We start from the raw sequence: 15,349 nt of genomic DNA, 5'->3' as shown, positions 1-15,349 counted from the left end.
TGCTGACGAGCGGAGGGGACGCTCAAGGGATGAATGCTGCTTTGCGTGCCGTGGTTCGAATGGGAATACATGTAGGTGCCAAAGTTTACTATATTCACGAGGGGTATCAGGGTATGGTGGACGGTGGGGACAATATAAAGGAGGCCACGCAGGAAAGTGTTTCCGGCATGCTACAACTGGGTGGCACTGTTATCGGGAGCTCCCGCTGCCAAGAATTCCGTACCCACGAGGGCCGACGGAAGGCCGCCCACAACCTGGTGCAGCACGGCATCACCAACCTGTGTGTCATCGGTGGAGACGGCAGCCTGATCGGAGCCAACATATTCAGGGAGGAGTGGAGCGGGCTGCTGGCGGAACTGTCGGACCAAGGTCTAATCCACGAGGACACCGTTCGCAAGTGCTCTTCTCTGCACATCGCGGGCGTTGTGGGCTCCATCGACAACGACTTCTGCGGGACCGACATGACCATCGGCGCCGACTCTGCACTCCACCGGATCATCGAGGTGGTGGATGCCATCATGACCACCGCGCAGAGTCACCAGAGGACATTCGTCTTGGAGGTCATGGGCAAGCACTGTGGCTACCTTGCCTTGGTGAGTGCCCAGGCGTGCGGGGCAGACTGGGTGTTGATTCCTGAGATGCCCCCAAAGGACGGCTGGGAGGACAAGATGTGTCAGAAACTGTCCGCGAATCGCTCCACGGGTACACGACTGAACATTATCATAGTGGCCGAGGGAGCCGTAGACGGGCACGGCAAGCCCATCACCTCTAATGTAGTGAAGGATCTTGTCGTCAGTTGCTTGGGCTTCGACACTCGGGTGACAGTACTTGGCTATGTCCAAAGAGGGGGGACCCCATCTGCTTTCGACCGCATCATGGCCAGTCGCATGGGTGTGGAGGCGGTCCTAGCGCTGCTTGAGACAAAAGACGACACTCCAGCCTGTGTGGTGTGTCTGTCTGGCAACGAGACAGTACGTCTGCCTCTCATGGAGTGTGTTCAAATGACTCAGGATCTGCAGAAGGCCATGGATGAGAGGAGGTTCGAGGACGCCCTCAAGCTCCGTGGAAGAAGTTTTGAAAACAAGCTGAGGACATACAAGCTACTGTCTCACCGTAAACCTGAATCAGAGCTAGCGACCAACTTCAACGTGGCCGTGTTGAACGTGGGCTCGCCCGCAGCGGGCATGAACGCAGCGGTGTGCTCTGCCATCAGAGTGGGCATCTCCGAGGGCCACAAGGTGTTTGCCGTCAGCGACGGTTTCGAGGGGTTCTACAAGGGACGGATCAAGGAGGTCAAATGGGCTGATCTGGGCGGATGGACAGTCAAAGGTGGGTCACTGCTGGGAACCAGAAGAACACTTCCTGCAAAACACATTGAGCAAATTGCTGAGCAAATGCGAAAGCATAACATAAATGCACTGCTAGTCATTGGCGGATTCGAAGCCTACGTCTCACTGCTGGAATTGTTGGCGGCGCGCGGGCAACATGAGGAGTTCTGTGTGCCCATGGTCATGGTTCCCGCCACGATGTCCAACAACGTGCCGGGCTCGGACCTCAGCATCGGCGCCGACACGGCTATGAACGCCGTCACCACCACCTGTGACCGCATCAAGCAGTCGGCCAGCGCCACCAAGCGCCGCGTGTTCATCGTGGAGACCATGGGGGGCTACTGCGGCTACCTGACCAGCGTGGGAGGCTTGGCCACGGGGGCCGCCGACGCCTACATCCACGAAGAGCCCTTTGACATCAGGGACCTGCAGGCCAACATCGAGCGCCTGGCGGAGAAGATGAAGAACAGCGTTCACGGGGAATTGGTCCTCAGGAACGAGAACTGTCACGAGAACTACACGACGGACTTCGTCTACCAGCTGTACTCCGAGGAAGGGAAGGGGGCGTTCGACTGCAGGAAGAACGTGCTGGGGCACATGCAGCAGGGCGGAGCGCCTTCTCCTTTCGACCGCAACGTCGCAATCAAGATGTCGGCGAGGGCGATGCAGTGGATCTCCGAGAAGCTGCGGGAGACGTCGGTAGGAGGCCGAGTGCTCGCCACCTCCGAGGACTCCTGCTGTGTTCTGGGGATGCGCGGGGACCTGGTCTTCCAGCCCGTCGCGGAGCTCAAGGAGCAGACCGACTTTGTCCACAGGATCCCCAGGGAGCAATGGTGGCTGAAGCTGCGTCCACTGATGAAAATCTTGAACTGGTCTTAGCAGTAGGCAGTGTACCCTCCCCCTCATTATCATAACACAACAGGTGCGGGCATGAGGAGGAGGAGGGACTAGGACAGGTGGGTGGTGCTAAGGTGGTGGAGGAGGTGTAAGGTGAGAACCAGGTATACTTAATGAACCGGAGGCGTGTCCACATAAAAACTTAATTTTAACAATTTCTGTACACTTTTTGAAAGAAATCTTCCTCCAATATAACCATCATACCTGATGATATGTTTTAGGGGGGGTCACTGAAAATCACGGCACCCCGTCTTTAAAACACTTTGTCCAAAAAAGTCCTTGCAGCCTTGTTTCCATTGAGGTCCTTGGTATTCAATTCATAAACATGACATGACTTCATCAAATCAATAACGGGATTATTTAGCCACTCTATAACCCTATACCCTCAGGGATCTATACTATTGACTTTTCCATTTTCACTCTACATTAAATATCTTTGCTGAAAATAGCAGCTCTACAAGCTCACAACGTGTTACAAACAATGTAAACGGGTTGTGAGCTTGTAGATAAGCTATATTTCCAGATGTTTTTTTCAATGCTGGGGTTTAATGTGGTTAAAACCTTTGCCTAAAATTTGGTACTTTTATTTTACTTGAGCGTTTACATTTTTTGATAGTTTATACTTACCACTACATCTCAGTGACAAATATTGTACATTTTACTCCACTACAATTATTTGAAAACTGTAGTTACAAGTTACTTTGCAGATTTTGATTATTACAAAACATACGTTAACCAATTAAGCCACATTTTATACTTTGTCTATGAGAAAATAGCTGATCTAGAACCTCACAAAACCTCACAATGCGTATTCAAAAGTACAAATTACTAAGTCCATTTTCTTTTTAATATCAAAGCATTGCTGTATTGGAATATAATTGGGAAATAGTGCCAACACCAGATTTTCAGCGTTGTGCGCTTGTAGATTGGCCATCTTCACTATATTTGAAATATAGCTTTTACTGGTAAATGCATAATATAAGTTTGTAGTTTTGGGTGCCAAGCGTCCCTTCCAAGAAATGTAATGGAGTCAATTGTACAATATTTCTTATTCTTTCTCTAAAAGTTTCTGTTTGAAATGTATGACTATGACAGAAACATTTGAAAATGATGGGACATTTTTGAAACGGGTCTGTCTCATGATACTATACACACTTACAGTAAAAACATCAGAGTCGAGAAAACTCAAGTCACACCTTTTAATAGTTTTTAAAAATCCACAAATGACATCTTCCCCTAATTTACAAAAAGAAGATTTACAGTAGCACATACACACTTTTAATGAGTGTCATGAGGTGGTAGGTTGAGTAGAAAAACAAACGCCCCAACACACATTATTACAGGATTATTCACTCACTCAAGAGGGACAGACCAAGAGAGAGAGCTACTGAGGTAAAAAATAAAAAGAAAGAAAAAAAGACCTGTTGTCTATAGGGCAAAGCAGTGGTGGCCATTTTGTGGTACCACAGAAACCCCATTTTATTTTCCCATAGACATTTCCGAAACTATTTATATAAATTATTATCAGTAAAAAGTAGACCATTCTTACAACGAGATCCTCAACCAGCGGCACGGAAACATCTTCTAACAATTCCATTTGAGTGGTTTTAATGCCAAACACTTACTGCGACTCTTTAAATTCCCCATTACGGTTTGCTTTGAGGCCATCAGGAGGATGCAGTTGAATTGTGGTGCTGCCGATCACCTCAATACAACATTCCACATCTTCTCCCAGTGGACGTATACGGCAGTATACTCCAACTGGGTCTTTCTCTGTGTTGGAGGTTTTCTTCTGGCCTGGAACCAAGTCTGGTGAATCATTTGATTCTGTCAAAAGATATTTGAAAACCGCAAAAAATAGGGTATTCATTCAATATAGTATATAATGTAATTAAATATTGAAATATTTGTTATGATTCACCAGGAGCCTGAATGGCTTAGTTCCAGGCTTAGAATAATTTATATAAATATTTTCGGAAATCCCTAAAGGGGTTATCTATCTGTGGCACCAGAAAATGGCCGCCACTGCTATACCCTATTGCTTTCCTAGCAGCGATTCCCGCGGGGATAAACACAAGAGGGGCCCCCAAATAATTGTCAAACACTAAGATTCATTATACAATACTATGTCAGTTCCATTGATCCCAAGCCGAGAACCCAATCGATTGATTGCTCATTAAAATAATCACTTTTTGAGATTTTGAAGTGGCCCCCCCCCTGATCAGGAAAGGGATGAGAACCGCTGCTATTATAGATTGCATGCACACACACACACACACACACCAGTAGACATAATGTGCAATATAAATTTTGTGTGTTTTGCTTTAGCACAGTCTTGCGGAATATGCCACACCCAACCTTTTCGCTGCTTATAACCTGTATATGAGTGGGGTGACAAATAAGCCCTCTTCAATGTTGAAATGTTTTCCGGACATACATACCGTGTGCAATAGACATTATCGTTATTATAAACCTGCTATAACAGCTGAGAAGTATAGTAAACAGAGCAGTTACACTGACTTGTGCGCCCATTCACACCGAGCATGATAACTATAATTAACTAATTTAGACCTGGAATGCCTATAGGTTGTTATTCTCTTTCACCACTTTACATCGGCTATTTGAAAATAGCAGATCAACAAGCTCACAATGTGTCACAGCACAACGCGTTGTGAGCTTGTAGATCTGCTATTTTCAAAAAATATTGGGGAAAAAAGTAATACCACATATTTTCAGATGGTGGTCTGCGACTCTGCGGACAAATACATACAGTGGGCATAGCCAGGCCCACAATGTGCGTGGCCAGGAATAAGGTGAATACCTTTCAATCCGGGAAGGCATCTGTATCATTTTAGTTTTTGCTATGGATAGGTTTTTTTCACCCAGAAAACTTTAGGTTAGGATTTAGAAGGCGTTTTTAGAATCGGCCTCAGGTCTAAATTGGTTAAGTTAGCCTCAACACTCGAGAACGATTAACGTTAAGATATGTTATTTTGGCTCTTATCTTATGGTTTCTGTCCGATGTGTTGTTGATGATGCTTTGGTTTCATGCGTGGTCCCTGGTTATAATATATGCCGTCTGATGACGTTACTGATGACAGTTTATGTGGTTTCGCTATCGTTTGTTCTGTTGTTGTGCTGCTGTTGATATTGTTCTGTACAACACTTTGGTACAACGAAAGTTGTTTTTAAAATGTGCTCCATAAATAAACTTGTTTTATGTACTGTAAACAGTGCGCCAGATGCCCAGCTGTTTGTCAGAACTGATGGAGATGTCCTTCTGATGGAGTTTGAATGACCGCCAATGCTTCTATCGTTCATAAAATCGTGCTCAAAGTGATCCAAACGATATCGTCCACGACTATCATTGTCGTTAAAGCTGTGGGGTGGACGCTGCCTTCCATTTGAGTTAGGAAGATTTTAAAAAAAAAAGACATTTATGGTTATCGTGATCCGTTATCGTGCTCAGTGTGACTGGCCCCTTCAGGCTTGATTTGTATAGTTGGTTGTGCGTCGGTGTCGCGCCATGACAATAGCCGATCTACAAGCCCGCATTGTGATCTTGGTTGTGCTGTAGATCGGCCATTTCCTGTACATCAGTGTTTTTTTCAACCAGTGGTCCGGGGACCACCAGGGGGTCCCCAGCGAAATGAGTTAACATAGCGTCATAATCATTTTAACCACTTAGCTTTGGCTATTCAAAAATAGCAGATATACAAGCTCATAGCGCGGCACCGAGTGCCGCGCTATGAGCTTGTAGATCTGCTATTTTTGAAAAATCTTGAAAATGTGTGCATATGTTTGAATATATATATTTTTTTAAAGCAATTTCTTTTTACTCAAATCTCTGCTTCTGGGGGTCCCTGGCACAAAAGATTTTCAGATGGGGTTCGCGGCCAAATACATATCAATTTAGGGGTCCTTGGCATGAAAAAGGTTGAAAACCACTGCTGTACATGACAATGGCGCACAATCATGTATAAATCAAGCATAACCGATACAAAGACGGCACAATGCTGGAGATGAACAGGTGCAAGACCTCGAATGATGGTGTGTGTGTGTGTGTGTGTGTGTGTGTGTGTGTGTGTGTGTGTGTGTGTGTGTGTGTGTGTGTGTGTGTGTGTGTGTGTGTGTGTGTGTGTGTGTGTGTGTGTACACGCTGGGACACACAGATGGGAGTGATCTCCGAGGCGCGTCTGAAGGAGCTGCACCCCCCCTCCTCTCTCCCTGCGCCTCAACATGTCGGTGGTCCTCTTCAGGCCGGTGAGCGTGGGCCACCAGGAGAACCAGTACCGCCAGTACGAGTGTCCAGTCTACAAGACCCGCATGAGAGGACTGGCACCGTACTGTACATCATCACCTGGACCATCAACACCATCACCAGAGAGAAGCCCACCCAGTGGGTGCCGGCTGGAGTCTGCCTCCTGCTTTAGGACACACACGGACACACACACACACACACACACACACACACACACACACAGAGCGAGAACACAAAAATATGAACAAGTAAACCATTTTTGTTTTCTATTATGTTATGACTTGTTTGAGTTTTTATTCTGCTCATTTAAAAAACACCAAAAAGTTCATCCTTACTTGCTAATGCCTAATTTAATAATACAAATAATGAACTTCATTTTGTATAGCACCTTTCATGACATCAAAGTGCTTTACAGAGCAATAATACAATTACAGAAAAAGTAAAAAATAATTTAACGAAGCAAAAAAAGATAAGCAAAAAACATTAAAATAATAGCAAAAAAGGCGGTGAATCAGGCAAAACAGTGAGAACACAGTGAGAGATTTAAAAATCAACTAAAAGCAAGAGTGAAGAATTAGGTCTTGAGCGGTGCTTTAAAGCTATCCACAGAGGCTGCAAACAATTTATACCTTGTTTGCGTGCTGCGTCTAGCACCGAAACTAGCCGGTTTAAGCTGCGATGCGTTGTGAGCTTGTAGATGGCCTATCTATGGCGTGCAACGGTTAGGCTGGCAAACCATCCCGGTCGCATGAATTCACATTATCATGCGTCTTCGTTCTGCAGACCGATCTGGCCCCAAGCGCTGGGTGGGTCTTTTGCAAAAAAAACAAAAAGTGGAAGACCCGTCTGTGCCCCTGGGCCCTGTGATTGACAAACGGCTGATTGGCTCTTCCAACATTTTGGTTTCTTCAAAAACACCCGCCCAGCGCTTGGGGCCAGACCGGTCTGCAGAAGACACATGATAATGTGAATTAACCCATTGAGACCTGAAGCCGATTCTACAGATGTCTTCTAAATCACACGTTTTCTTAAAAACAAAATACTGCTATATCAGTGGTCAAACTTTTTCATAATTGTCAAGGACCACCGAAATTATATGTATTTGGACCCCCCATCTAAAAAAAAATGTTGTTCCAGGGACCCCCCAGAAGCAAAGATTTGAGTTAAAAATGTTCGCTTTAAAAGAACATATACTGTACATTCACAGATTTGCACACATTTTCACAATTTTTCAAAAATATCAGATCTACAAGCTCGTAGCGCGGCACTCGGTGCCGCGCTATGAGCTTGTAGATCTGATATTTTTGAATAGCCAAAGTGTAAAATAATGCTTTTTTTTTAAGCTCAAATCTAAAATGACACAAATGCGTTCCACGTCTTAATGGGTTAAATTCACGTGACCGGGATGGTTTACCAGCCTAAATGCGACGGTGGCATGATGCGACCAAGGTTTAAATCACCCTTAAAAAAGGTCTAATGGTCTTGGTCTACTAATGCATACCAAACCCGTGGGTCCTTGAAATGAAAAACTTTGAACAACCACTGCCCCGCCATATAATCAAGTTGTAGAGTAGAGTCACAGTGCGTCCACTAGGGGGCAGCCTGGTACAGATTAGAAGCAGCTGGCTGCCACAACAGCAGCGTTCATTCATTCAGCATTTCATGGTGGGTGAGACTCAATGAATGAGATGAATGTGTGTGTGTGTGTGTGTGTGTGTGTGTGTGTGTGTGTGTGTGTGTGTGTGTGTGTGTGTGTGTGTGTGTGTGTGTGTGTGTGTGAGAAATATTACACAGAATATACACAGAAATATTACTGCTCAGTGGAAGTACTCAGATGTATTACTTAAGTAAAAGTAGCAATACCACAATACTCTGCTACAAGTAATACAAAAAAAAGAAAAGGCCTGCATTCATAATTTTACCTTGAGTAAAAGTATTGGCATCAATACTTATTTACAGAACCAAAGTAAAACATAATCGACTTTCAAAATGTGTCGGTTTAGAAAATAACAGATCTACACGCTGCAAGCTTCTGGGTCGGCTTTTCCTGAATAGCCGAAGTATAAAATAGGGCTTAAGTGGATAAGGTACGTTTTGCATTAATAATCTAAATCTACAAAGTAACTAGAATGTTTTCGAATAAAGGGGAGCGGAGTCAAAAGTACGATATCTGACCCGAGATGTAGTGGAGTAGAAGTATAAAGTATTGAAAAATGGTACATACAGTAGTACAACCCATTAAGACCTGGAACGCATCGGTGTCACTTTAGGTTTCTTTGGCTATTCAAAAATCGTGAAAAAAAATATTTTAGATTTTTTTCAAAAAACTTTAGGATTTTTAAAACATTTTTAAGAATCGCCTCAGGTCTTAATGGGTTAAGTAAAAGTACCTCACAATGAGTACAGTACTCGAGTAAACGTTCTAGCTGGTGCTGGTGAGAGTGTTTTGGAGGGGCTCCAACCTGGTGTCAGTGTTTTCTAACAATAGACGTCTGGCAATACAGACGTTTCCTTCTCAGAAACGGCCAACGCTGTTGTTATTGTCGGAGCGCCGCTCCGACAATAACAACAATTGTTCTCCGTCAGATAGAGATGAGAGGACCAGTGCGTATAGATTAGAATTATATTACTACAGTTTTTGTCCTCCGTCAGATAGAGATGAGGAGCAGTGCATAGATCAGAATGTTATTATTGTTTTTGTCCTCCGTCAGATAGAAAAGAGAGGACCAGGAAGCTAAACAAAAAATAAGTTGTTCCTGTAACAATTAAGCACAACCTTGAACCCTTGAACCAGGGCATAGATTAGAATATTATTATTATTATTATTGTTTTTGTCCTCCGTCAGATACAGATTAAAGGAGCAGTGCATAGATTAGAATATTATTATTACTGTCCTCCGTCAGATACAGATTAAAGGAGCAGTGCATAGATTAGAATGGCACATTGACTCAAGTCATGAAGCGTATAAGAGTACACAAAACACTCAAAAGTCTGTCAAATAATGTCGGATATATCAGCCAGACAGATACCGTACTGTATGTATATATATCGGTCGGGTTCTAGTTCTTTCTATTCAGGTCTGTGAAGGAGTCCTTGGTTGGATTGGTGTGGAACAAATAAACAGTACTTTTTTTTCACTGGCCTGTTCTCTGCTAGCGATTTTGTGGCTTGTCTTTACCGTCATGGCCTGTGGTGCTGCATCAGTACTTTGTGATTGCATATGACAAGCGCAACGAAAAACATAAAACCACCGTGGTGTGGTGAAAACCTGCTGACGAGGCTTTTGCATCATCCTTCAGGGTAACAAACAAGGGAATTAAGCTAACTAGTAGAGAAAGAAAAAAAAGACTCCCCAACGGGCGTTTGGACCCTTCATTGTATGTGAAAGCCCCACGTCCCCGTCCCCCCCCCGCGTCCCCCCCAGACACTGCAGGGCTTCCTCCCAACTGTCCCCATCAACTTTGACTGTAATCTATTATTGCAGTGGTTCTCAAAGTTTTAATTTCAAGGAACCCCCTCATAACTATGAGAGTGTACAAATGGAACCACATGGACCCGTAAATGGTCCTGTGAGAGTCTATTTCAGGGGTCTTCAACGTTTTCAGGCCATGGACCCCCTAGCTGAGAGAGAGATGAAGCAGGGACCCCCTCTATATTGTATAAAAGTGTGTTTGAGATAAACTTTTGCTGCTCTTTTTTTCCCTCTACACCTATAACTCTTTGCCAAAAATAGCCGATCTACAAGCTCACATAGCAGATCTACAAGCTCACAACGCCTCGCGGCGCGAGGCGTTGTGAGCTTGTAGATCTGCTATGTTTGGCTAAAGTTCTCCTCAGAAAAGGGATGCTAGGGTTCAAGTGGTATATTTAAAAAAGAAAATCATATCACACAAAGATTTGGCGGACCCCCTGTAGTAACTCTGAGGACCCCCTAGGGGTCCCGGACCCCCTGTTGAAGACCCCTGGTCTATTTGGTTCCATTTGTACAATCTCACAGTTACAGAACTGTAAGGGTCCATTTAAACATGGCACGAGTGCCGCGCTATGAGCTTGTAGATCTGCTATTTTTGAAAAATCGTGAACATTTGTGCAACTCTTTGAATATATATATATTTTTAAAGCGAACATTTTTAACTCAAATCTTTGCTTCTGGGGGTCCCTGCCACAACATATTTTCAGCCACGTATACAATTCTAGAGTTGCATCAATGACGTGTCACCAGTCGTGTAACGAGGCAACAGTATGCCCCCACGCGAGGCAGTAACAGCGGGCCCTCATGAACGCGCAGCGCGCGTGCATGTGCGCGTGATTTTTTTTGTGGTTATTAGTGGTTTCTGATACTTTTTTCGCGGGTTTGTGACGAATTTCGGGTACATAAACAACGTTTTTTTTTTTTTTTCCACTCCCAACTTTTAGAATAAAAGAAAGCAGGTAGAATACTATTGCTAGTAGTGAGCTAAATGTCTCCCAGTTACAGTTACTGTAGAATCAACGGGCAGACCACATTAAGACATTAAATCATCCGTGAGGCTTAAAAACACAGGTGTGTTGACACATGTCAAGTCCTATTAAAGCTTCAATGCACACGTTTTATGTTCTTTGTTTTTACAAGAAGAAAGGTATATCTGCTATTTTCCCGGAATTCTCGCCTGTTATGAAATACCCAGAATCGGGATGCCAGGGTTTCACCGCGTGGTGAAACCCAGCGACACCTTGTATAAAGTAGGTTAACTGCACATTAGACAGCATTGTCGGCTAGACAAGGTGACACGTTCTACAATGACTTCTTTGTCGTTTTTGGCATGACTAAATACAGAAGATGCCACCCAAGCTTACATAATGTCACAGTATCATTCGATACCAAACAGCAACCAGACAATAGTGTTACGCTCCGAATATATTCAAAGCGGAGATCGAGTTACCCTCACATCAGTCACATTTGCCTGCTGGCTCAGCCTGTGCACACACTGCCAAGTAGAGTTCTCAACAGGCCTGAAAATAATAACCTGACTCTGCCAGATGGGGGCGGTATTAATAAGCTGTGAAACAAATGTGTGAAGCAAGCTTCTTGGATCTGGCAGCGTCAGGTTATGAAAATGAAGTCCTGGCCCCAACAATTACCATATTTTTAGGCGTGAAAACCCCAAAAGGTTTTATTTCATTTTTCACTGAACCCGAGGCTTGGCTCGGCCAGACTAATCGTCAAACATTTTCGGCTAAGCCCAAAAACGTCGAGTGGAGTCGGGTAGGGTCGGTTTTGGGCAGAATTGGAGAACTCTAGTGCCAAGGACCCAGGGTCTCTGTCCTTGGCTTCCTGTCTCTCTACACTGAACTATCTGAAATAAAGCATAACATCGCCAAAGAATCATGTGGATCTTAGAATCCACATGACAATGAACGGCGAGGCTACAATGTGTGCATCTCAGACTTCATGTGGCCAAGCCTGTGACTTCGGTCTATTACGTCAGTCTGCTTTTCGTGTCGAGGACCCCCGAATTGATATGTATTTGGCCGCGGACCCCCACCCGAAATGATTTGTGCCAGGGATGGAACCCCTAGAAGAGAGGATTTGTGTAAAAAAAATCAAAATGATTCAAAATTGTCCAAACAGTTGATGTTTGTCTATTTATTTCCAAAAATATCAGATATACAAGCTGTGAGCTTGCAGAAGTGCTATTCTAACAACTTTTGCTGGGGACCCCCTGGATAGCTTGTAGATCGGCTATTTTCGGAGAGTTGGTGTAGAGGAAAAAAAAGAGCAGACCAAGTACAGAGCCGATGGTCAAGTTGACTAAATATTGAGGGTTTTAATCTGCAACACAGTTGTATACAATATGTAGTGGGGGGGGGGGGTCCCTGCTTCATCTGTCTCTCAGCTAGGGGGTCCTTGGGGCTGAAAAAAAAACGTTGAAGACCCCTGGTGTAAACAAAATAAAATTCAAGGTCAAGTTCAACGGTCAAGGAACTAGCGCAACCCTTCCCCGTCTTGTTTGTGTCATCATGACCGGTAAAACAATGCACTTCCTTAACATTTCCCAACACACCACCACAAATAGAAGTGTCTGCGTGTGCGTTACGAGTGTTGAATGCTTGTTGCTTTAGCTATTGTTCCTCTCTGGCAGAGGATCATTCACTTTGAGCCTTTGTCTTTGCGACACCCATAGTCTCAGGTGGCAATCAGCCACCGCCAGATTACCGTCACTATCTCTCCCCCATAGCCGAGTGCTTCCTGCTCTACCGTCCCGTATCTGAGCCCCAAACACTTCCTGCTGTGAAAGAAACAAACAGCCCTATCTGGACCGTGTAGTCACACCTCAGTGGTGGAGAAGAAGTACTCTGACTGTTTACTTAAGTAAAAGTATAAATATGGGAGAAAAAAAAAAAGTATTAATTAAAAGGGATATTTACTTGTGAGTGACCCATTTGGCCAAACAATGTTTCAGATCACGGCATGGGAAAGGTGGCTGTGTGTGACTAGAAAACAAAGTTTGGACGCGCCGTTTGACTGAGAAAACAAACAAACAGGTGTGGCTGCAAAACGCTCAAACAAAATACTTTTATTTTGTTGATTGGCTGATTGGCTTTTGGCCAATCAGTGAAGCAGAACAGAGCTTTATTGATGACACGGGTGGGTAGCTAGGAACTATGACAGTCACTCAAACGTCAAGTCAACCGTCAAGGATTACCAGAAACTGTCTTAATCATGCCGCCGGCTTCCTCTAAAGTGTGAGCCGCTCCCTGGCAGCGGTGGAAGGTAGACCGAGTAAATACTGTTCAAACCGGGTTCAAATCCGGGGTAGAAGAGGAAAGTTACATAGTGTAAGCTTTAAGTAAAAAAAAAACTGAGTACTTCCACCACTGCTTCTCTGGTCTGGTCCAGAGTTATACAGTATAACCCCCACCTTTCATTTCAATGAAGTTGCTCACGCAGAACATGAAGCACCCAGAGCTACCCTCTACTTCATTTATCACATTATGGTTTCATTTACAGTAATATTTTGAATGCTTCAGTTGATGTTGCACGACTATTTTATACAGCTGCACTATCTAAATTATTATTTTAACTTGTAGCTGAACAATTATTTATGGAATTTTTACATATTCCTATATCAGTGGTTCTCAAACTTTTAAATTGGAAGGACCTCTATAACTCTGAGAGTGTACAAATGGAACCAAATGGACACGTAACTTTGGACACTCTCAGAGTTAGAGACCTGTAAGGGTCCATTTGGTTCCATTTGTACACTCTCGGAGTCAGAGACCTGTAAGGGTCCATTTGGAACCCCCCCTCAAGGAACCCTGAGAGTCCCTGGACCTCACTTTGAGAACCACTGTCCCAGACGTTTTTTGTTTTATTACACAATCTGTATCGGATCGGTACTCGGTATCGACCGATACGCAATTTATGGGCATCGGAATCGGTATCAGGACGGAAAACATGGTATCGGTACATCTTTTACCAGAATGACTCAGTCCGTGATGGAAGTGAATCAGCCCAATCTTCTGGGAAGTGCAGGAAAAGGTCAGTGCTGGACATTTACTCAATTACTGTACTCGAGTACAACTATGGGGTACTTTTACTTCACTTGAGTATTTCCATTTTCCGATACTTCTACTTCCGCTCTCAAGAGGCAAAAATCATACTTTTGACTCGACTACAACGATTAAACTTTAGTTATTAGTTTCTTTGCAGATGTCATTCTTTTGAACGTGTACTGCTCAAAAGAATTTAAGGGAAACACTTTGATCCATTATTTATTTATTGCAGTTCTTCTGACCAGTGACACATTGAAACGTTTGGACAAATGTTGAAAAACAATTGTGAAATTGGACATTCTGCATAATGAGCACTGTTAAGTATGTCTTGATGTCAGCACTTTTACTCAAGCACAGTTTTGAATATAGGCCTTTTTAACCCATTAAAACCGGGAGAGCATCAGTGTCATTTTAGATTCTTACGTTGGCTATTCAAAAATAGCAGATATACAAGCTCACAGTGCGTCACTTCGTGCCGCTCTGCAAGCTTGTACATCTGCTTTTTTTGAACATTTTTGAAAACATGCACAAAAAAAAAGGGACGAGACAAAGGCACTCTAACAGGAAAAGTTAAAAAGCCTTTAATAGTTTGGCTAATGCATAGCAAGAATACATTTGCTATGCATTAGCCAAACTATTAAAGGCTTTTTAACTTTTCCTGTTAAGAGTGCCTTTTTTTGCATCAATTCTGTCACCCAGTTGTACCAAAGAGCACCTTGTTAGCGATTTCTACTCTAGTCAAACAGATGCACTCCTTCCTCTCTTCTTTCTGTTTTTTAAAACATCTTGAAAGTGTGACAACTACTGATTTAGAGGGCATTGGTAGAATCGGCCTTAGTTCTTAATGGGTTTATAACAGATTATTTTGACATTGTGGTATTTCTGCTTTTACTTTTTACAAAAAAAACAGAGTACTTCTTCCAACACTGGAACCGGGACGCACCACAATGACTGTAGACATTTTCTAAGAAACCACAGACTGCTTGACACAAGGTCTGCCTTTCTGTTTGTGTTTAGAGGAACAGCATGTGAAGGAAAACCCAAGTGGCTGCGAGGGAGTCAATGAGTTCTGACAACCAACTCATCACACAGTCACCAGTAGTTTTTAGTGGATATGTAAAAACATGTACTTAAATTGATGTTGAACTTGGGTCAAAGCTTGGCTTGTGTAGACAAGAGCTTCTGTAGTGGCCACGATATCCCAAATGAAATCCAAATGTATTGTCCCGTCAACTTTTATATCTGTTGCTCCTGTGTTCTGTGTGATCAAGGAACCGGAAGCAGCGATTCCATTTTCTAAACCATGAGTCTTCAACAGTTACTACAG

The 15,349-nt window shown here is 43.7% G+C and overlaps 2 protein-coding genes across 3 annotated transcripts in view; one reads left to right on the top strand and one right to left on the bottom strand.

The window, feature by feature from the left end:
* On the top strand, positions 1–2,207 carry LOC311060224 (ATP-dependent 6-phosphofructokinase, platelet type-like; the record flags this gene model as incomplete). Its single annotated transcript, XM_084078356.1, has 1 exon — positions 1–2,207. The coding sequence occupies exon 1, from the start codon at positions 30–32 to the stop codon at positions 2,205–2,207; it is 2,178 nt and encodes a 725-aa protein (XP_083934482.1). The 5' UTR covers positions 1–29.
* A 1,203-nt stretch (positions 2,208–3,410) lies between these two features.
* pgs1 (phosphatidylglycerophosphate synthase 1) overlaps positions 3,411–15,349 on the bottom strand; it is a 43,631-nt gene continuing 31,692 nt past the window's right edge. The window contains exon 11 of one of the 2 annotated variants that reach the window (XM_084079097.1): positions 3,411–6,652. The gene's annotated coding sequence lies outside the window, so the exon portion shown is untranslated. The remainder of the gene's footprint in view (positions 6,653–15,349) is intronic. The other variant, XM_084079098.1, reaches the window with a different exon arrangement.

This window comes from Gymnoscopelus microlampas, assembly GCF_963454915.1.
Source record: "Gymnoscopelus microlampas genome assembly, chromosome: 14".
Lineage (NCBI taxonomy): Eukaryota > Metazoa > Chordata > Actinopteri > Myctophiformes > Myctophidae > Gymnoscopelus > Gymnoscopelus microlampas.
Note: the sequence above shows the minus strand (reverse complement) of the source record. Positions and strands in the feature narration are given on the sequence as shown.